Source organism: Oncorhynchus keta, chromosome 18, assembly GCF_023373465.1.
Source record: "Oncorhynchus keta strain PuntledgeMale-10-30-2019 chromosome 18, Oket_V2, whole genome shotgun sequence".
NCBI classification, from domain to species: domain Eukaryota; kingdom Metazoa; phylum Chordata; class Actinopteri; order Salmoniformes; family Salmonidae; genus Oncorhynchus; species Oncorhynchus keta.
The window spans coordinates 43,757,465-43,779,663 of record NC_068438.1 but is presented as its reverse complement, the minus strand read 5'-3'; the positions used below and the strand labels follow the sequence as shown (position 1 = coordinate 43,779,663).

The window sequence follows — 22,199 nt, the reverse complement described above, 5'->3', positions numbered from 1 at the left end:
TCACTCCCCTCCTCTCTACATTTCCTCCTCTGTCTCTGCTGCTAAAGCCACTTTCTGCCACTCTAAATTTAAGCATCTGCCTCTAACCCCTAGGAAAGCTCTTGCCACCTTCTCTCCCCTCCTGAATCCCCCTCCTCCCCTCTCTGCAGATGACTTCGTCAACCATTTTGAAAAGAAGGTCGGCGACATCCGATCCTCGTTTGCTAAGTCAAACGACACCGCTGGTTCTCTCTCACTGCCCTACCCTGTGCTCTGACCTCTTTCTCCCCTCTCTCTCCAGATGAAATCTCGCGTCTTGTGACGGCCGGCCGCCCCAACAACCTGCCCGCTTGACCCTATCCCCTCCTCTCTTCTCCAGACCATTTCCGGAGACCTTCTCCCTTACCTCACCTCGCTCATCAACTCATCCCTGACCGCTGGCTACGTCCCTTCCGTCTTCAAGAGAGCGAGAGTTGCACCCCCTTCTGAAAAAACCTACACTCGATCCCTCCGATGTCAACAACTACAGACCAGTATCCCTTCTTTCTTTCTCTCCCAAACTCTTGAACGTGCCGTCCTTGGCCAGCTCTCCCGCTATCTCTCTCAGAATGACCTTCTTGATCCAAATCAGTCAGGTTTCAAGACTAGTCATTCAACTGAGACTGCTCTTCTCTGTATCACGGAGGCGCTCCGCACTGCTAAAGCTAACTCTCTCTCCTCTGCTCTCATCCTTCTAGACCTATCGGCTGCCTTCGATACTGTGAACCATCAGATCCTCCTCTCCACCCTCTCCCGAGTTGGGCATCTCCGGCGCGGCCCACGCTTGGGATTGCGTCCTACCTGACAGGTCGCTCCTACCAGGTGGCGTGGCGAGAATCTGTCTCCTCACCACGCGCTCTCACCACTGGTGTCCCCCAGGGCTCTGTTCTAGGCCCTCTCCTATTCTCGCTATACACCAAGTCACTTGGCTCTGTCATAACCTCACACGGTCTCTCCTATCATTGCTATGCAGACGGCACACAATTAATCTTCTCCTTCCCCCTTCTGATGACCAGGTGGCGAATCGCATCTCTGCATGTCTGGCAGACATATCAGTGTGGATGACGGATCACCACCTCAAGCTGAACCTCGGCAAGACGGAGCTGCTCTTCCTCCTGGGGAAGGACTGCCCGTTCCATGATCTCGCCATCACGGTTGACAACTCCATTGTGTCCTCCTCCCAGAGCGCTAAGAACCTTGGTGTGATCCTGGACAACACCCTGTCGTTCTCAACTAACATCAAGGCGGTGGCCCGTTCCTGTAGGTTCATGCTCTACAACATCCGCAGAGTACGACCCTGCCTCACACAGGAAGCGGCGCAGGTCCTAATCCAGGCACTTGTCATCTCCCGTCTGGATTACTGCAACTCGCTGTTGGCTGGGCTCCCTGCCTGTGCCATTAAACCCCTACAACTCATCCAGAATGCCGCAGCCCGTCTGGTGTTCAACCTTCCCAAGTTCTCTCCCGTCACCCCGCTCCTCCGCTCTCTCCACTGGCTTCCAGTTGAAGCTCGCATCCGCTACAAGACCATGGTGCTTGCCTACGGAGCTGTGAGGGGAACGGCACCTCAGTACCTCCAGGCTCTGATCAGGCCCTACACCCAAACAAGGGCACTGCGTTCATCCACCTCTGGCCTGCTCGCCTCCCTACCACTGAGGAAGTACAGTTCCCGCTCAGCCCAGTCAAAACTGTTCGCTGCTCTGGCCCCCCAATGGTGGAACAAATTCCCTCACGACGCCAGGACAGCGGAGTCAATCACCACCTTCCGGAGACACCTGAAACCCCACCTCTTTAAGGAATACCTAGGATAGGATAAGTAATCCTTCTCACCCCCCCTTTTAAGATTTAGATGCACTATTGTTAAGTGACTGTTCCACTGGATGTCATAAGGTGAATGCACCAATTTGTAAGTCGCTCTGGATAAGAGCGTCTGCTAAATGACTTAAATGTAATGTAAATGTAACAGGCCTTTACTAGTCCTGTATTAACAGACCTTTACTAGTCCTGTATTAACAGGCCTTTACTAGTCCTGTATTAACAGGCCTTTACTAGTCCTGTATTAACAGGCCTTTACTAGTCCTGTATTAACAGACCTTTACTGTACACAGCTGTACATTTCAATGAAACATGGTGAAGCCCCAAAATTGCCCTCGCTAGAAGCATGTGTTTCAGACATAAGGAAGTGGATGGCTGCAAACTTTCTACTATTAAACTCAGACAAAACAGAGATGCTTGTTCTAGGTCCCAAGAAACAAAGAGATCTTCTGTTGAATCTGACAATTAATCTTAATGGTTGTACAGTCGTCTCAAATAAAACTGTGAAGGACCCGGCGTTACTCTGGACCCTGATCTCTCTTTTGAAGAACATATCAAGACCATTTCGAGGACAGCTTTTTCCATCTACGTAACATTGCAAAAATCAGAAACTTTCTGTCCAAAAATGATGCAGAAAAATTAATCCATGCTTTTGTCACTTCTAGGTTAGACTACTGCAATGCTCTATTTTCCGGCTACCCGGATAAAGCACTAAATAAACTTCAGTTAGTGCTAAATACGGCTGCTAGAATCCTGACTAGAACCAAAAATTTGATCATATTACTCCAGTGCTAGCCTCTCTACACTGGCTTCCTGTCAAAGCAAGGGCTGATTTCAAGGTTTTACTGCTAACCTACAAAGCATTACATGGGCTTGCTCCTACCTACCTCTCTGATTTGGTCCTGCCGTACATACCTACACGTACGCTACGGTCACAAGACGCAGGCCTCCTAATTGTCCCCTAGAATTTCTAAGCAAACAGCTGGAGGCAGGGCTTTCTCCTATAGAGCTCCATTTTTTATGGAACGGTCTGCCTACCCATGTCAGAGACGCAAACTCGGTCTCAACCTTTAAGTCTTTACTGAAGACTCATCTCTTCAGTGGGTCATATGATTGAGTGTAGTCTGGCCCAGGAGTGGGAAGGTGAACGGAAGGCTCTGGAGCAACGAACCGCCCTTGCTGTCTCTGCCTGGCCGGTTCCCCTCTTTCCACTGGGATTCTCTGCCTCTAACCCTGTTACGGGGCTGAGTCACTGGCTTGCTGGGGCTCTCTCGTGCCGTCCCTGGGGGTGCGTCACCTGGGTGGGTTGATTCACTGTTGTGGTCGGCCTGTCTGGGTTGCCCCCCCCTTGGGTTGTACCGTGGCGGAGATCTTTGTGGGCTATACTCGGCCTTGTCTCAGGATGGTAAGTTGGTGGTTGAAGATATCCCTCTAGTGGTGTGGGGGATGTGCTTTGGCAAAGTGGGTGGGGTTATATCCTTCCTGTTTGGCCCTGTCCGGGGTGTCCTCGGATGGGGCCACAGTGTCTCCTGACCCCTCCTGTCTCAGCCTCCAGTATTTATGCTGCAGTAGTTTATGTGTCGGGGGCTAGGGTCAGTTTGTTATATCTGGAGTACTTCTCCTGTCCTATTCGGTGTCCTGTGTGAATCTAAGTGTGCGTTCTCTAATTCTCTCCTTCTCTCTTTCTTTCTCTCTCTCGGAGGACCTGAGCCCTAGGACCATGTCCCAGGACTACCTGACATGAGGACTCCTTGCTGTCCCCAGTCCACCTGGCCATGCTCCTGCTCCAGTTTCAACTGACCTGAGCCCCTAGGACCGTGCCCCAGGACTACCTGACATGAAGGCTCCTTGCTGTCCCCAGTCCACCTGACTGTGCTGCTGCTCCAGTTTCAACTGTTCTGCCTTATTATTATTCGACCATGCTGGTCATTTATGAACATTTGAACATCTTGGTCATGTTCTGTTATAATCTCTACCCGGCACAGCCAGAAGAGGACTGGCCACCCCACATAGCCCGGTTCCTCTCTAGGTTTCTTCCTAGGTTTTGGCCTTTCTAGGGAGTTTTCCTAGCCACCGTGCTTTTACACCTGCATTGTTTGCTGTTTGGGGTTTTAGGCTGGGTTTCTGTACAGCACTTTGAGATATCAGCTGATGTACGAAGGGCTATATAAATAAATTTGATTTGATTTGATTTAGTCCTGTATTAACAGGCCTTTACTAGTCCTGTATTAACAGGCCTTTACTAGTCCTGTATTAACAGGCCTTTACTAGTCCTGTATTAACAGGCCTTTACTAGTCCTGTATTAACAGACCTTTACTAGTCCTGTATTAACATACCTTTACTAGTCCTGTATTAACAGGCCTTTACTAGTCCTGTATTACTAGTCCTGTATGAGGAGTACTACATTGTTCTGTAATGATATGGTTATTCTGCCTTAAGCTCCTTTCCATCATCTGCAATGAGGGGAGGAGACGAGTTTGGCCTCTGAGATGCAGCCTCATTCCCTAGTCTTGTCTGTCCTCCAGTGTGCCCTTGACTACTTCTGTGATCAGATCTCTCTCCCTCTCCATGCCAAATGATGGCCCTATCCTGGCCAAAAATAATATTGCTCAGATTTGGCCTAGGCCGACTCTGTTCTTACTACTGTGGTATTTCAATGAGGTATAGTGATGTATCCAGAGGGCTTTGCAAGGTCATTTCCAGTCTTAACTTGACAATACTCTGTTATATGGCCATTTACCTAAGAAGATCATTAGAAATGATGTAATTACTATTACTAATACTGTTGTATGTACAGCATTACTACACTGGTATAACAGGTACTTAATGTACAGTAGTTTTACCAAATACAATTCAATGCAATTATATACAAAAAGACATCAGACAATTATAACTGGAACACATTGATATTTATTTTAGTAAAAGAGTGAATATAGCTGGTTTCCAAATCCACCTGCACGCCTCTTCACAAGAGCAAAACTATTTTACACAAACTGTTCAAATGTCTTCAAAAGCCTGCACTAAATCAACAACTCATAAGGCATGTTAGTTCATCAGTATTTTAGCCGGGTACTTCTAGCGTGGGGGGGGGTGGACTAAATAGAATTACTAAGATTCTGTGTTTACATACGTATATATATATATATATCTCTGCACACGTTATTTTTTTTTTTGCAATAAATATCTAGTCTTATAACACAGTAGTAAATGTACAGGAATATAATGGCGTTGATTTGGGAGACACCTGAAACGACAGAGTGTGTGTGTGTGTGTGTGTGTGTGTGTGTGTGTGTGTGTGTGAGGCTAGTGAAATTAAAGGGGCAGTACACAGATGTCTACTGATCCATTAGACCATAGAAACCATTTCACTTTTCTTTATATATATTTACATCTCTCTCTCCCTCTCTCTTACCAAGTGGTTAAAGCTTACAGTATCAAAACACAGTCACATTATTTGTATATATCAATATATATCAAATAGAATATAGAATAGGAATCATGTATATTCTCGATAAGAGTATAAAAACACAGCCGACGATGGGGAGAGGAAAGGTTGTGTTTATGGCGTCGTTTTGCCTGGATCTGATTGGCTTTGAGCATATGACCTCATAGCAGGATAGCAGCACACTGGAATCCCATTGGTCGTCGTCATAGTTACATGGAGTCATTGTCGAAGTCGGTAGGCTCAATGACCTCTGGTGTCATAACCCTGCCCATGAACAGGATAGAACCTGGAGGGGAGGAGAGAAAGAAACTGTCAGAGAAGACACTAGGGTCAGGCACATAAGTTATATAATCAGACAGAGACAAACAGAGGGACGGACAGACGGACAGTGTAACACACACCTGTCCTGCGGTTTCTGATGATGAAGAAGAAGGGGTGATCAGCCATGACCTGAGGGTACAGAACCAGAGTCCTGGTGAGGGCTATCATTCCTACAGGACACAGAGAGGGAGAGAGAAACATTCATGACCTGAGGGTACAGAACCAGAGTCCTGGTGAGGGCTATCATTCCTACAGGACACAGAGAGGGAGAGAGAGAAAACATTCATGACCTGAGGGTACAGAACCAGAGTCCTGGTGAGGGCTATCATTCCTACAGGACACAGAGAGGGAGAGAGAGAGAACATTCAACACACTGGAAGAATCTCAGTTGCATCCTCCTCTCTCCTCGCCTCCTTCTCAAAACCCATTAGATGAGAAAGCTAGAGGTCCCGCCCCTCTGACCTCCTCCAATGGGTTTTGAGAAGGAGGAGAGGATGCGAGGAGTATGCAACTGAGATTCTCCCAGTGACATTTAAATCTACTGACACCGAACAGTCAGCAGGAGGGGGCACTGTTTGCATACCATCCATATGGAACGCAACACAGTACTGCATTGGGAAGACAACACAGTACTGCATTGGGAAGACAACACAGTACTGCATTGGGAAGACAACACAGTACTGCATTGGGAAGACAACACAGTACTGCATTGGGAAGACAACACAGTACTGCATTGGGAAGACAACACAGTACTGCATTGGGAAGACAACACAGTACTGCATTGGGAAGACAACACAGTACTGCATTGGGAAGACAACACAGTACTGCATTGGGAAGACAACACAGTACTGTATTGGGAAGACAACACAGTACTGTATTGGGAAGACAACACAGTACTGTATTGGGAAGACAACACAGTACTGCATTGGGAAGACAACACAGTACTGCATTGGGAAGACAACACAGTACTGCATTGGGAAGACAACACAGTACTGCATTGGGAAGACAACACAGTACTGCATTGGGAAGACAACACAGTACTGCATTGGGAAGACAACACAGTACTGCATTGGGAAGACAACACAGTACTGCATTGGGAAGACAACACAGTACTGCATTGGGAAGACAACACAGTACTGCATTGGGAAGACAACACAGTACTGCATTGGGAAGACAACACAGTACTGCATTGGGAAGACAACACAGTACTGTATTGGGAAGACAACCCAGTACTGTATTGGGAAGACAACCCAGTACTGCATTGGGAAGACAACACAGTACTGCATTGGGAAGACAACACATTACTGCATTGGGAAGACAACACAGTACTGCATTGGGAAGACAACACAGTACTGCATTGGGAAGACAAAATAGTACTGCATTGGGAAGACAACACAGTACTGCAGTGGGAAGACAACACAGTACTGCATTGGGGAAGACAACACATTACTGCAGTGGGAAGACAACACATTACTGCATTGGGAAGACAACACAGTACTGCATTGGGAAGACAACACATTACTGCAGTGGGAAGACAACACAGTACTGCATTGGGAAGACAACACAGTACTGCATTGGGAAGACAACACAGTACTGCATTGGGAAGACAAAATAGTACTGCATTGGGAAGACAACCCAGTACTGCATTGGGAAGACAACACAGTACTGCATTGGGAAGACAACACAGTACTGCATTGGGAAGACAACACAGTACTGCATTGGGAAGACAACACAGTACTGCATTGGGAAGACAACACAGTACTGCATTGGGAAGACAAAATAGTACTGCAGTGGGAAGACAACACAGTACTGCAGTGGGAAGACAACACAGTACTGCAGTGGGAAGACAACACATTACTGCAGTGGGAAGACAACACATTACTGCATTGGGAAGACAACACAGTACTGCATTGGGAAGACAACACATTACTGCAGTGGGAAGACAACACAGTACTGCATTGGGAAGACAACACATTACTGCATTGGGAAGACAACACATTACTGCATTGGGAAGACAACACAGTACTGCATTGGGAAGACAACACAGTACTGCATTGGGAAGACAACCCAGTACTGCATTGGGAAGACAACCCAGTACTGCATTGGGAAGACAACACAGTACTGCATTGGGAAGACAACACAGTACTGCATTGGGAAGACAACACAGTACTGCATTGGGAAGACAACACAGTACTGCATTGGGAAGACAACACAGTACTGCATTGGGAAGACAACACAGTACTGCATTGGGAAGACAACACAGTACTGCATTGGGAAGACAACACAGTACTGCATTGGGAAGACAACACAGTACTGCATTGGGAAGACAACACAGTACTGTATTGGGAAGACAACCCAGTACTGTATTGGGAAGACAACCCAGTACTGCATTGGGAAGACAACACAGTACTGCATTGGGAAGACAACACATTACTGCATTGGGAAGACAACACAGTACTGCATTGGGAAGACAACACAGTACTGCATTGGGAAGACAAAATAGTACTGCATTGGGAAGACAACACAGTACTGCAGTGGGAAGACAACACAGTACTGCATTGGGAAGACAACACATTACTGCAGTGGGAAGACAACACAGTACTGCATTGGGAAGACAACACATTACTGCAGTGGGAAGACAACACAGTACTGCATTGGGAAGACAACACAGTACTGCATTGGGAAGACAACACAGTACTGCATTGGGAAGACAAAATAGTACTGCATTGGGAAGACAACCCAGTACTGCATTGGGAAGACAACCCAGTACTGCATTGGGAAGACAACACAGTACTGCATTGGGAAGACAACACAGTACTGCATTGGGAAGACAACCCAGTACTGCATTGGGAAGACAACCCAGTACTGCATTGGGAAGACAACACAGTACTGCATTGGGAAGACAAAATAGTACTGCATTGGGAAGACAACACAGTACTGCAGTGGGAAGACAACACAGTACTGCATTGGGAAGACAACACATTACTGCAGTGGGAAGACAACACATTACTGCATTGGGAAGACAACACAGTACTGCATTGGGAAGACAACACATTACTGCAGTGGGAAGACAACACAGTACTGCATTGGGAAGACAACACATTACTGCATTGGGAAGACAACACATTACTGCATTGGGAAGACAACACAGTACTGCATTGGGAAGACAACACAGTACTGCATTGGGAAGACAACCCAGTACTGCATTGGGAAGACAACCCAGTACTGCATTGGGAAGACAACACAGTACTGCATTGGGAAGACAACACAGTACTGCATTGGGAAGACAACACAGTACTGCATTGGGAAGACAACCCAGTACTGCATTGGGAAGACAACACAGTACTGCATTGGGAAGACAACACAGTACTGCATTGGGAAGACAAAATAGTACTGCATTGGGAAGACAACACAGTACTGCAGTGGGAAGACAACACAGTACTGCATTGGGAAGACAACACAGTACTGCATTGGGAAGACAACACATTACTGCAGCGGGAAGACAACACATTACTGCAGCGGGAAGACAACACAGTACTGCAGTGGGAAGACAACACAGTACTGCAGTGGGAAGACAACACATTACTGCAGTGGGAAGACAACACAGTACTGCATTGGGAAGACAACACAGTACTGCATTGGGAAGACAACACATTACTGCAGTGGGAAGACAACACAGTACTGCAGTGGGAAGACAACACAGGAGATTGACAAGAACAATAGAAAAGAGACTGGGATAGAGAGAGAGATAAAGACTGGGGACTAATAGGTAGAGAGAGGGATAAAGAAAGAGATAGTGAGAGGGTTAGAGAGATAAAGACTGGGGACTAATAGGTAGAGAGAGGGATAAAGAAAGAGATAGTGAGAGGGTTAGAGAGAGAGATAAAGACTGGGGACTAATAGGTAGAGAGAGGGATAAAGAAAGAGATTGATAGAGAGAGGGTTAGAGAGAGAGAAATAGAGACTGTGGACTAATAGGTGGAGAGAGGGATAGAGAGAGATAGTGAGAGGGTTAGAGAGAGAGAAATAGAGACTGGGGACTAATATGTGGAGAGAGGGATAGAGAGATAGTGAGAGGGATGGAGAGAGAGACTGGGGACTAATATGTGGAGAGAGGGATAAAGAAAGAGAGAGAAAAAGAGAGAAGGATAGAGACGGGACTAATCGGTGGAGAGAGGGATAGAGAGGGAGAGAGAGAGGAATAGAGAGAGAGAGAGAGAGAGGGTTAGAGAGAAATAGAGAGAATGATAGACGGGACGAATCGGTGGAGAGAGGGATAGAGAGAGAGAGAGGAATAGAGAGAGAGAGAGAGAGAGAGAGAGGGTTAGAGAGAGAAATAGAGAGAATGATAGACGGGACGAATCGGTGGAGAGAGGGATAGAGAGAGAGGAATAGAGAGAGAGAGAATGATAGAGACGGGACTAATCGGTGGGGAAAAGATAGAGAGAGAACAGGTGGATACAGAGAAGAAAACATTTAACAGCAAAAGAGAGAGAGAGATGCAGAGAATTAAATAATACTGTCAAAGCAAAGGTCAAACTGAGAAGAAAAAGAGAGAGCAGAAAGACGGTAGATAGTAAGGGTAGACCCTGCAAACAGAATGTCATTTCAGGAATGATGATGATGCAACTATAAGGTCACCTGATCCTGCAGCTCCCTCCGCCCCCTCCTCGGTCACCTCCAGGTAGGCTTTCTGCACCGCCTTTCCAATGAACAGGTCCTTACCGTCTGGAACACACACACACACACACACACACACACGGTAAAGTATAAACACAACTCTTTGAGACTCATTTCTACCACTCTGACGGAGACTGTTAAAGATCTCTTCCGGTCTATTTTTACCCTCTCTGACGTGCGGTGCTGTTCTGTCGATCTGAAGGACCCACTCAGATCCCGCTACTTTGGTAGAGATATTCAGACTGACCCACTCAGATCCCGGTACTTTGGTAGAGATATTCAGATCGACCCACTCAGATCCCGGTACTTTGGTAGAGATATTCAGATCGACCCACTCAGATCCCTGTACTTTGGTAGAGATATTCAGACCGACCCACTCAGATCCCGCTACTTTGGTAGAGATATTCAGACCGACCCACTCAGATCCCGCTACTTTGGTAGAGATATTCAGATCGACCCACTCAGATCCCTGTACTTTGGTAGATATTCAGACCGACCCACTCAGATCCCGGTACTTTGGTAGATATTCAGATCGACCCACTCAGATCCCGGTACTTTGGTAGAGATATTCAGATCGACCCACTCAGCTGCCGGTACCTTGGTAGAGATATTCAGACCGACCCACTCAGATCCCGGTACTTTGGTAGAGATATTCAGACCGACCCACTCAGATCCCGGTACTTTGGTAGAGATATTCAGATCGACCCACTCAGATCCCAGTACTTTGGTAGAGATATTCAGACCGACCCACTCAGCTCAAGGTACCTTGGTAGAGATATTCAGACCGACCCACTCAGCTCAAGGTACCTTGGTAGAGATATTCAGACCGACCCACTCAGATCCCGGTACTTTGGTAGAGATATCCAGATCGACCCACTCAGATCCCGGTACTTTGGTAGAGATATTCAGACCGACCCACTCAGCTCAAGGTACCTTGGTAGAGATATTCAGACCGACCCACTCAGCTCAAGTTACCTTGGTAGAGATATTCAGGGTAGCTCTTTCTGTCTGATCAGAGTGATCTATAGAGAGTTGGGCCAATGGGGTTTCTGTCTGAACAGAGTGATCTATAGAGAGTTGGGCCAATGGGGTTTCTGTCTGATCAGAGTGATCTATAGAGAGTTGGGCCAATGGGGTTTCTGTCTGAACAGAGTGATCTATAGAGAGTTGGGCCAATGGGGTTTCTGTCTGAACAGAGTGATCTATAGAGAGTTGGGCCAATGGGGTTTCTGTCTGAACAGAGTGATCTATAGAGAGTTGGGCCAATGGGGTTTCTGTCTGAACAGAGTGATCTATAGAGAGTTGGGCCTATGGGGTTTCTGTCTGAACAGAGTGATCTATAGAGAGTTGGGCCAATGGGGTTTCTGTCTGAACATTCCCGAGAGCGCCACTTTCTCCTCCATGGCCATTGCTAAGTGATAGTGTGCTTTCTCCTCCATGGTCGTTGCTAAGTGATAGTGTACTTTCTCCTCCATGGTCGTTGCTAAGTGATAGTGTACTTTCTCCTCCATGGTCGTTGCTAAGTGATAGTGTACTGTCTCCTCCATGGTCGTTGCTAAGTGATAGTGTACTTTCTCCTCCATGGTCATTGCTAAGTGATAGTGTACTTTCTCCTCCATGGTCATTGCTAAGTGATAGTGTACTTTCTCCTCCATGGTCATTGCTAAGTGATAGTGTACTTTCTCCTCCATGGTCATTGCTAAGTGATAGTGTACTTTCTCCTCCATGGTCATTGCTAAGTGATAGTGTACTTTCTCCTCCATGGTCATTGCTAAGTGATAGTGTACTTTCTCCTCCATGGTCGTTGCTAAGTGATAGTGTACTTTCTCCTCCATGGTCATTGCTAAGTGATAGTGTACTTTCTCCTCCATGGTCATTGCTAAGTGATAGTGTACTTTCTCCTCCATGGTCATTGCTAAGTGATAGTGTACTTTCTCCTCCATGGTCATTGCTAAGTGATAGTGTACTTTCTCCTCCATGGTCATTGCTAAGTGATAGCTTCGGCGTTGTGCTGTTGATTTCTGATCATTTTTTAAACCTATGAAGATGTCCAGTGAAAGCAGATATGTGTTGACGTCACAACACAGTAAAGGCTTGGATACATATTATCCCCAATGCTAATCAATAAAAAAGGTCTGTTAAATTGGCGGCTCTGTTTGCAGCTGGTCCTGTCACGGGAACTCTCCCGTTTTGTTACATCAGCGACATTTAGAGAATAAAAGCACCAACATGGCGTGCTTCTAAAACCTGAAGGCTTTTAATATATGTCTCTGTGTCAGAGGGATGTCTGATATTCTCCTGGTTATAACTGGTTAGCTCTCTGTTGATAGAAAGTGATGTCAGAGCTATTTGTTGGTTTGGAATAGTTTGTACTGGTTCTCTGTTGATAGGAAGTGATGTCAGAGCTATCTGTTGGATTGGAATAGTTTGTACTGGTTCTCTGTTGATAGGAAGTGATGTCAGAGCTATCTGTTGGATTGGAATAGTTTGTACTGGTTCTCTGTTGATAGGAAGTGATGTCAGAGCTATCTGTTGGTTTGGAATAGTTTGTACTGGTTCTCTGTTGATAGGAAGTGATGTCAGAGCTATTTGTTGGATTGGAATAGTTTGTACTGGTTCTTTGTTGATAGGAAGTGATGTCAGAGCTATTTGTTGGATTGGAATAGTTTGTACTGGTTCTCTGTTGATAGGAAGTGATGTCAGAGCTATCTGTTGGTTTGGAATAGTTTGTACTGGTTCTCTGTTGCTAGGAAGTGATGTCAGAGCTATCTGTTGGTTTGGAATAGTTTGTACTGGTTCTCTGTTGATAGGAAGTGATGTCAGAGCTATCTGTTGGTTTGGAATAGTTTGTACTGGTTCTCTGTTGATAGGAAGTGATGTCAGAGCTATCTGTTGGTTTGGAATAGTTTGTACTGGTTCTCTGTTGATAGGAAGTGATGTCAGAGCTATCTGTTGGTTTGGAATAGTTTGTACTGGTTCTCTGTTGCTAGGAAGTGATGTCAGAGCTATCTGTTGGTTTGGAATAGTTTGTACTGGTTCTCTGTTGCTAGGAAGTGATGTCAGAGCTATCTGTTGGTTTGGAATAGTTTGTACTGGTTCTCTGTTGATAGGAAGTGATGTCAGAGCTATCTGTTGGTTTGGAATAGTTTGTACTGGTTCTCTGTTGATAAGAAGTGATGTCAGAGCGCATCCCTAAAAGTACAGGGTCCAAGGATGACACATGGATCATTCACATGTAAACACAGAGTATTAGCCTGGAATCTTTCTCCAGGAAGTTGGTCAGTTTCTCTGATGCTGTTTGATGTTACATCATATTGTATAATTACATTAGAATTATTCAACCTACCGCTGCTTGTTCCTCAGACCTCACTTTTCCCCACAACCACTTCAATTAAATACCAATAATAACATCTTGTCTGTCTGTCTGTCTGTCTGTCTGTCTGTCTGTCTGTCTGTCTGTCTGTCTGTCTGTCTGTCTGTCATGGGCAAGGCTCTTACTCTCCATCTCACCTGTCATGGCAGAGAGGTCAGCGTCTTTACTGAAGATGTTCTTGATGCCCAGATCCTGCAGAGCCTCCTTCAGGTCTACCTTCTGCTCAACCTTAAACCTGACAACACACACACACACACACACACCACCCACACACACACACCCACACACACACCCACCCACACACACACACACACACACACACACACACACACACACACACACACACACACACACACACACACACACACACACACACACACACACACAACAGAACAAGTGTGTGTGAGCCAGTGTGTGTCTCACATCCAACCTGACAACAGATAAACAGAGATGTGTGTGTGTGTGCTTTGTCCTCTACCTGGGCAGGTAGACCTCCACCTTCTGCCTTTTGACGTTGTTGGCCCACTCCTCCAAGAGAGGGGCTCTGATGATTGGCTCCAGGACTGCCAGGGGGACTTCCTGTCTGGGTAACACCACCAGCATGCTCATGTCCTCTCCTTCATAGGGCATCTCCAACACCTGGTACACACCACCTGCCTCGGATGAACCATCACTGAACTCACCTGACACACACACAGACAGAGACACACACAGACAGACACACAGACAGAGACACACACAGACAGACACACAGACAGACACACACACAGACAGACACACAGACAGACACACACATGCAAACACACACACAGACAGACACACACACAGACAGACACACACACACACACACAGACAGACAAACACACACACAGACAAATACACACAGACAGACACACATGCAAACACACACACATGCAAACACACACACAGACAAACACACACACAGACAAACACACACACAGACAAACACACACACAGACAAACACACACACAGACAGACACACATGCAAACACACACACATGTAGGCAATTTCAGAGACATATTTATTTTCTGTTTAAAACGAGGACAATATCAGAGGTTGTGGTTGTGATAAAGAGAAGAGAGACTAGATAAGAATAGCACATTTTATTTTTTGTGCAAAAGGGTTTGTATGTGTGTGTGTTTGTGAGAGTGTGTGAGTGTGAGTGAGTGTGTGAGTATGTGTTTGTGAGAGTCATTGAGTACTAGCTCAGCTCTTTCAGTAAAACTCTGAAATTAGGCCGTCTGGTTGGAGGGAGTAGCAGCATGACATGGGGTCGGTCTTCAGAGTTTAAAGTTTGAGAGTGTGTGAGAGAGTGTCTGTGTTTATGTAAGTGTGTGTGTGTGTTTGTGTGTGTTTGTGAGTGTGTGTGTGTGTGAGTGTGTGTGTGTGAGAGTGTGTCTGTGTTTATGTAAGTGTGTGTGTGTGTTTGTGAGAGTGTGTTTGTGTTTGTGAGAGTGTGTGTGTGTTAATGAGAGTGTGTGTGTGTTAGTGAGAGTGTGTGTGTGTGTGTGTGTGTGTGTGTGAGAGAGTGTGTCTGTGTTTATGTAAGTGTGTTTGTGAGAGTGTGTGTTTATGAGAGTGTGTGTGTGTTAATGAGAGTGTATGTGTGTGTTTGTTTGTGTGATAGATTTATATACAGGTGTCTTCTGGCAGACCTGTTTCTATTCCTACTGGTACATGAGAGTTCACACACACACACACACCATAGTAGAAGTCTCCCTGCTGGTACATCATGTGTGTCTGGGCCTCGCTCCCGTCATCTTTGCTGAAGGAGAAGGTTCTGGTGTTTTCTGGTCTGAACTGGTTCTTCCAGCTGCCCCGGAAGTATACCGCGTTGACCAGGGTCAGCTGGGTCACACTGCTGAAATCATCAGCTGACAACAGGTCACGGATCTTACCTGGAGACACACACACACACACACACACACACACACACACACACACACACACACACACACACACACACACAGGGTAACTTATATACAATGACTTCAGAAAGTGTTCAGACCCCTTTTTCCACGTTACAGCCTTATTCTAAAATTGATTACATTGTTTTTCCCCCTCGATCTACACACAATACCCCATAATGACATCACAATACCCCATAATGACATCACATTACCTCATAATGACATCACATTACCTCATAATGACATCACAATACCCCATAATGACATCACAATACCCTATAATGACAAAGCAAAAGAGGTATTTCGAAATTTGTGCTAATTTACTGAAAATAAAAAACAGAAATATCACATTTACATAAGTATTCAGACCCTTTATTCAATACTCTGTTGAAGCACCTTTGGCAGCGATTACAGCCACGAGTCTTCTTGGGTATGACGCTACAAGCTTGGAACGCCTGTATTTGGGGATTTTCTCCCATTCTTCTCTGCAGATCCTCTCAAGCTCTGTCAGGTTGGATGGGGAGTGTTGCTGCACACCCTACACAATTGATTTTGATTCCACACAAACCACACGCATTGATTCCACACAAACCACACGCATTGATTACACACACAGACTCACTCTCAGTGTGGTTCTCCACCCAGCCATTGATCTGCTCTGCCACAGCGGCTGATTCGCTGAAGTCCACCGTCTCCACCTCCGCCCGGAAGTACTTCCTCATCAGCCGCAGGAACTCTGGGTTAAAGGTCACGCCACTCTGCAGGAAGAGGGAGTTGGCCAATCGGATGATGTAGTGGGCGTCGTCTTCAGACAGAGCCCCTGTCAGGTTCTGGAGCAGAGAGAACTCCTCATCTGGGAGACGGACAGAGACACACAACTTACTCACTGGGAGGTGGCTGTGTGAGTGTGTGTTCTGAGGTGTGTATACTTGTAGGTAGGTGGCTGTGTGTATGTTTGTGTGTGTATGTGTGTGTGCGTGCGTGTGCGTGTGTGTGTGTGCGTGCTTGTGTATCAGAGGTCGACCGATTAATCGGAATGACTGATTAATTAGGGCTGATTACAAGTTTTCATAACAATCGGAAATCTGTATTTTTGGGCGCCGATTTTACATTTTTTTTGTTTTTACACCTTTATTTAATCTTTATTTAACTAGGCAAGTCAGTAAAGAACACATTCTTATCTTCAATTAAGGCCTAGAAATGGTGGGTTAACTGCCTCGTTCAGGAGCAGAACGACAGATGTTCACCACGTCAGCTCGGGGGATCCAATCTTGCAACCATACAGTTAACTAGTCCAACGCACTCCACAAGGAGACTGCCTGTTACGCAAATGCAGTAAGCCAAATCAATCAATCATAATCACTGTTTAACTGCACATGGTTGATGATATTACTAGATATTATCTAGCGTGTCCTGCGTTGCATATAATCTGACTGAGCGGTGGTAGGCAGAAGCGTAAACATTAATTCAAACAGCATAATCACAATACCCCATAATGGGGCGGCAGGGTAGCCTAGTGGTTAGAGCGTTGGACTAGTAACCAAAAGGTTGCAAGTTCGAATCCCGAGCTGACAATCTGTCGTTCTGCCCCTGAACAGGCAGTTAACTCACTGTTCCTAGGCCGTCATTGAAAATAAGAATTTGTTCTTAACTGACTTGCCTAGTAAAATAAAGGTAAAAAAAAAAAAAAAAAAAAAAAAAATATTTGTCCGTTTTGCCAGCAGCTGTTCATTGTGCGTCAAGCATTGCGCTGTTTATGACTTCAAGCCTATCAACTCCAGAGGTGAGGTTGGTGTAGCCGAGCTAGTTAGCGCGCTAATAGGGTTTCAAACGTCACTTGCTCTGAGCCTTGAGTGGTTGTTCCCCTTGCTCTGCATGGGTAAAGCTGCTTCGAGGGTGGCTGTTGTCGTTGTGTTCCTGGTTCGAGCCCAGGGAGGAGCGAGGAGAGGGACGGAAGCTATACTGTTACACTGGCAATACTAAAGTGCCTATAAGAACATCCAATAGTCAAAGGTTAATGAAATACAAATGGTATAGAGGGAAATAGTCCTATAATTCCTGTAATAACTACAACCTAAAACTTCTTAACTGGGAATATTGAAGACTCATGTTAAAAGGAACCACCTGTTCTCATGTTCTGAACAAGGAACTGAAACGTTAGCTTTCTTACATGGCACATATTGCACTTTTACTTTCTTCTCCAACACTTTGTTTTTTCATTATTTAAACCAAATTGAACACATTTCATTATTTATTTGAGGCTAAATTGATTTTATTGGTTTATTATCTTAAGTTAAAATAAGTCTTCATTCAGTATTGTTGTAATTGTCATTATTACAAATAAATAAAATTTAAAAAATTGGCCGATTAATCGGTATCTGCTTTTTGATCCTCCAATCATTGGTATCGGCGTTTAAAAATCATAAATCGGTCGACCTCTAGTGTGTATACCTGTAGGTAGGTGGCTGAAGCCAACAGCCTGGCGTATCTGTGTGAGGGAGGCCCCGCGGGCCCCCAGCTCCACCATGCCCAGGGCCACAGCCACACTCAGGGGGAGAAGATGATGTTGTCATCCCCGCGCCTGCAGCTGGTGGTAGAGTCTGACGGAGAACTCTGCCGTGGTGTCCTCCGGAATGTCAGCGGCATGGCAACCATGGCCCGGCAACAGGAGGAGGGGCAGGAGGCTGAGAATCAACATGGGAAAGCTGAGAGCTAGCGAGAGACAAAGAGAATGAGAGAGAGAGAAAGAAAAAGAGAGAGAGAGAGAGAGAGAGAGAGGGGGGTTAGCGGGAGGAGAGAATGACAGAGACGGAACATGTTTCAATCCGGCATGCCAATAAAGCATATTAGTGTCTGAATATAGATAGAGGAAAACACACAGGGATAAAACAGGGAGAGAGATGGAATGGGAGGGGAAAAAGAGTAGACAGACTGCTAAACAGCCAGTTATCCTACTGTACGACTGTAACTACATTTATACTGATAAACAGCCAGTTATCCTACTGTACGACTGTAACTACATTTATACTGATAAACAGCCAGTTATCCTACTGTACGACTGTAACTACATTTATACTGATAAACAGCCAGTTATCCTACTGTACGACTGTAACTACATTTATACTGATAAACAGCCAGTTATCCTACTGTACGACTGTAACTACATTTATACTGATAAACAGCCAGTTATCAACTACTGTACGACTGTAACTGCATTTATACTGATAAACAGCCAGTTATCCTACTGTACGACTAACTACATTTATACTGATAAACAGCCAGTTATCCTACTGTACGACTAACTACATTTATACTGATAAACAGCCAGTTATCCTACTGTACGACTGTAACTACATTTATACTGATAAACAGCCAGTTATCCTACTGTACGACTAACTACATTTATACTGATAAACAGCCAGTTATCCTACTGTACGGCTGTAACTACATTTATACTGATAAACAGCCAGTTATCCTACTGTACGGCTGTAACTACATTTATACTGATAAACAGCCAGTTATCCTACTGTACGGCTGTAACTACATTTATACTGTACCAGACAATGAGAGGACAAGGATAAACCCATTTCTAATTAGGGTGTTGTCCAACAATGGAAGTGTTCATGTGAATTTAGTCATAGACTTCTCTCTGCTACCATATGGAAAGCGGTACCGATGCACCAAATCTGGAACCAACAGGAACCTGAACAGCTTCTACCCCCAAGCCATAAGACTGCTAAATAGTTAGTTAAATAGTAACCAAATAGCTACCGGGTTATCTGAATTGACCCTGCTACAGTATTAAACTCAGCAAAAAAGAAAGGTCCTCTCACTGTCAACTGCATTCATTTTCAGCAAATTTAACATGTGTAAATATTTGTACCAACATAACAAGATTCAACAACTGAGACATAAACTGAACAAGTTCCACAGACATGTGACTAACAGAAACCCGACGAGTTTGTGCCCATATGCGACATTGTTTCCGGTGATGTCTGGTGAGGATCTGCCTTACAACAGGCCTACAAGCCCCCAGTCCAGCCTCTCTCAGCCTATTGCAGACAGTCTGAGTACTGATGGAGGGATAACTCGGCAGTTGTTGTTGCCATCCTGTACCTGTCCAGCAGGTGTGATGTTCAGATGATCCTGTGCAGGTGTTGTTACACATGGTCTGCCACAGCGAGGACAATCAGCTGTCTGTCCTGTCTCCCTGTAGCTCTGTCTTAGGCGTCTCACAGTACAGACATAGCAATTTATTGCCCTGGCCACATCTGCAGTCCTCATGCCTCCTTGCAGCATGCCTAAGGCACATTCACACAGATGAGCAGGGACCCTGGGCATCTTTCTTTTGGTGTTTTTCAGTCTGTAAAAATGCCTCTTTAATGTCCTAAGTTTCATAACTGTGACCTTATTTGCCTACCGTCTAAGCTGTTGGTGTCTTAATGACCGTTCCATCCGGTGCATGTTCATTCATTGTTTTGGTTCATTGAACAAGCCTGGGAAACAGTGTTTAAACCCTTTACAATGAAGATCTGTGAAGTTATTTGGATCTACTATTACTTTTATTATTACATGTTTTACTTATATTATCTCTCAATTTTCTTTCTGTCTGCATTTTTGGGATGGAGTGAGTATTTCACTGTTAGTCCACACATGTTGTTTGTAGACCACGTGACAAATAAAATGTGATGTGATGTTGATATGAGAAAGAGGAGAGGAGGAGAAGGAGGAGAGGAGGAAGAGGGGGAGAGGGGGAGAGGGGGGGGAGAGGAGAGGAGGGGGAGAGGAGGAGAGGAGAAGAGGGGGAGAGGAGGAAGAGGGGAGAGGAGGAGAGGGGAGAGGGGGAGAGGAGGAGAGGGGAGAGGAGGAAGAGGGGGAGAGGGGGTGAGGGGGAGAGGAGGAAAGGAGGAAGAGGGGGAGAGGAGGAAGAGGGGGGAGAGGAGGAAGAGGGGAGAGGAGGAAGAGGGGGGAGAGGAGGAGAGGAGGGGGAGGAGGAGAGGAGGGGAGGAGAGGGGGAGAGGAGGAAGAGGGGAGAGGAGGAAGAGGGGGAGAGGAGGAAGAGGGGGAGAGGAGCAAGAGGGGAGAGGAGGAAGAGGGGGAGAGGAGGGGGGAGGAGAGGGGGAAGAGTGATGAAACTGTCCTCCTCCAGTGGGTTGTAACTACATTTGTGCTGTCGACTGTAGACAGAAGAAACTCTGTTTGGTGCCAATTTACTAAATGAGCTCATGCATATTTAATCTCCTGCTACATCAGATTTTTCTTCAAAATCTGCTTGCCTCAGTGTCATGAGAATGCCTGTGTGTGTGTGTGTGAATATGGACACTGCCTAACCCAACATAGAATATGTGGCATTTATTTTCTTTGCTTCATATCACTCTCCTCTCCCTCCCTCCCTTCCGTCGTTTCCTCCAGTCCACTCTCCTCTCCCTCCCTCCCTCCCTTCCGTCCTTTCCTCCAGTCCACTCTCCTCTCCCTCCCTCCCTTCCGTCCTTTCCTCCAGTCCACTCTCCTCTCCCTCCCTCCCTTCCGTTCGTCCTTTCCTCCAGTCCACTCTCCTCTCCCTCCCTCCCTTCCGTCCTTTCCTCCAGTCCACTCTCCTCTCCCTCCCTCCCTTCCGTCCTTTCCTCCAGTCCACTCTCCTCTCCCTCCCTCCCTTCCGTCCTTTCCTCCAGTCCACTCTCCTCTCCCTCCCTCCCTTCCATCCTTTCCTCCAGTCCACTCTCCTCTCCCTCCCTTCCGTCCTTTCCTCCAGTCCACTCTCCTCTCCCTCACTCCCTGCCGTCCTTTCCTCCAGTCCACTCTCCTCTCCCTCCCTCCCTTCCGTCCTTTCCTCCAGTCCACTCTCCTCTCCCTCCCTGCCTTCCGTCATTTCCTCCAGTCCACTCTCCTCTCCCTCCCTCCCTTCCATCCTTTCCTCCAGTCCACTCTCCTCTCCCTCCCTCCCTTCCATCCTTTCCTCCAGGCCACTCTCCTCTCCCTCCCTTCCGTCCTTTCCTCCAGTCCACTCTCCTCTCCCTCACTCCCTGCCGTCCTTTCCTCCAGTCCACTCTCCTCTCCCTCCCCCCTTCCGTCCTTTCCTCCAGTCCACTCTCCTCTCCCTCCCTGCCTTCCGTCATTTCCTCCAGTCCACTCTCCTCTCCCTCCCTCCCTTCCATCCTTTCCTCCAGTCCACTCTCCTCTCCCTCCCTTCCGTCCTTTCCTCCAGTCCACTCTCCTCTCCCTCACTCCCTTCCGTCCTTTCCTCCAGTCCACTCTCCTCTCCTTCACTCCCTGCCGTCCTTTCCTCCAGTCCACTCTCCTCTCCTTCCCTCCCTCCCTTACGTCCTTTCCTCCAGTCCACTCTCCTCTCCCTCCCGTCCTTTCCTCCGTCCTTTCCTCCAGTCCATTCTCCTCTCCTCTCTCCTCTCCTCTCCTCTCCTCTCCTCTCCTCTCCTCTCCTCTCCTCTCCTCTCCTCCTCTCCTTCCTTCCTTCCTTCCTTCCTTCCTTCCTTCCTTCCTTCCTTCCTTCCTTCCTTCCTTCCTTCCTTCCTTCCTTCCAACCTCCCTCCCTCCCTCCCTCCCTCCCTACCTACTTACCTGCCTACCTACCTGCCTACCTACCTACCTCTCTACC

The 22,199-nt window shown here is 46.5% G+C and overlaps 1 protein-coding gene across 1 annotated transcript; it reads right to left on the bottom strand.

Annotated features, from left to right (window-relative positions):
• Window positions 1-4,721: 4,721 nt before the first annotated feature.
• Window positions 4,722-18,163, bottom strand: LOC127908818 (neuroserpin-like). Its single transcript, XM_052468335.1, has 8 exons — window positions 18,038-18,163; window positions 16,209-16,439; window positions 15,380-15,574; window positions 14,132-14,336; window positions 13,791-13,888; window positions 10,242-10,328; window positions 5,681-5,770; window positions 4,722-5,565 (listed from the first exon to the last, which is right to left on the bottom strand). The coding sequence occupies exons 1-8, from the start codon at window positions 18,111-18,113 to the stop codon at window positions 5,489-5,491; spliced, it is 1,059 nt and encodes a 352-aa protein (XP_052324295.1). The 5' UTR covers window positions 18,114-18,163; the 3' UTR covers window positions 4,722-5,488.
• Between the last annotated feature and the right edge of the window lie 4,036 nt (window positions 18,164-22,199).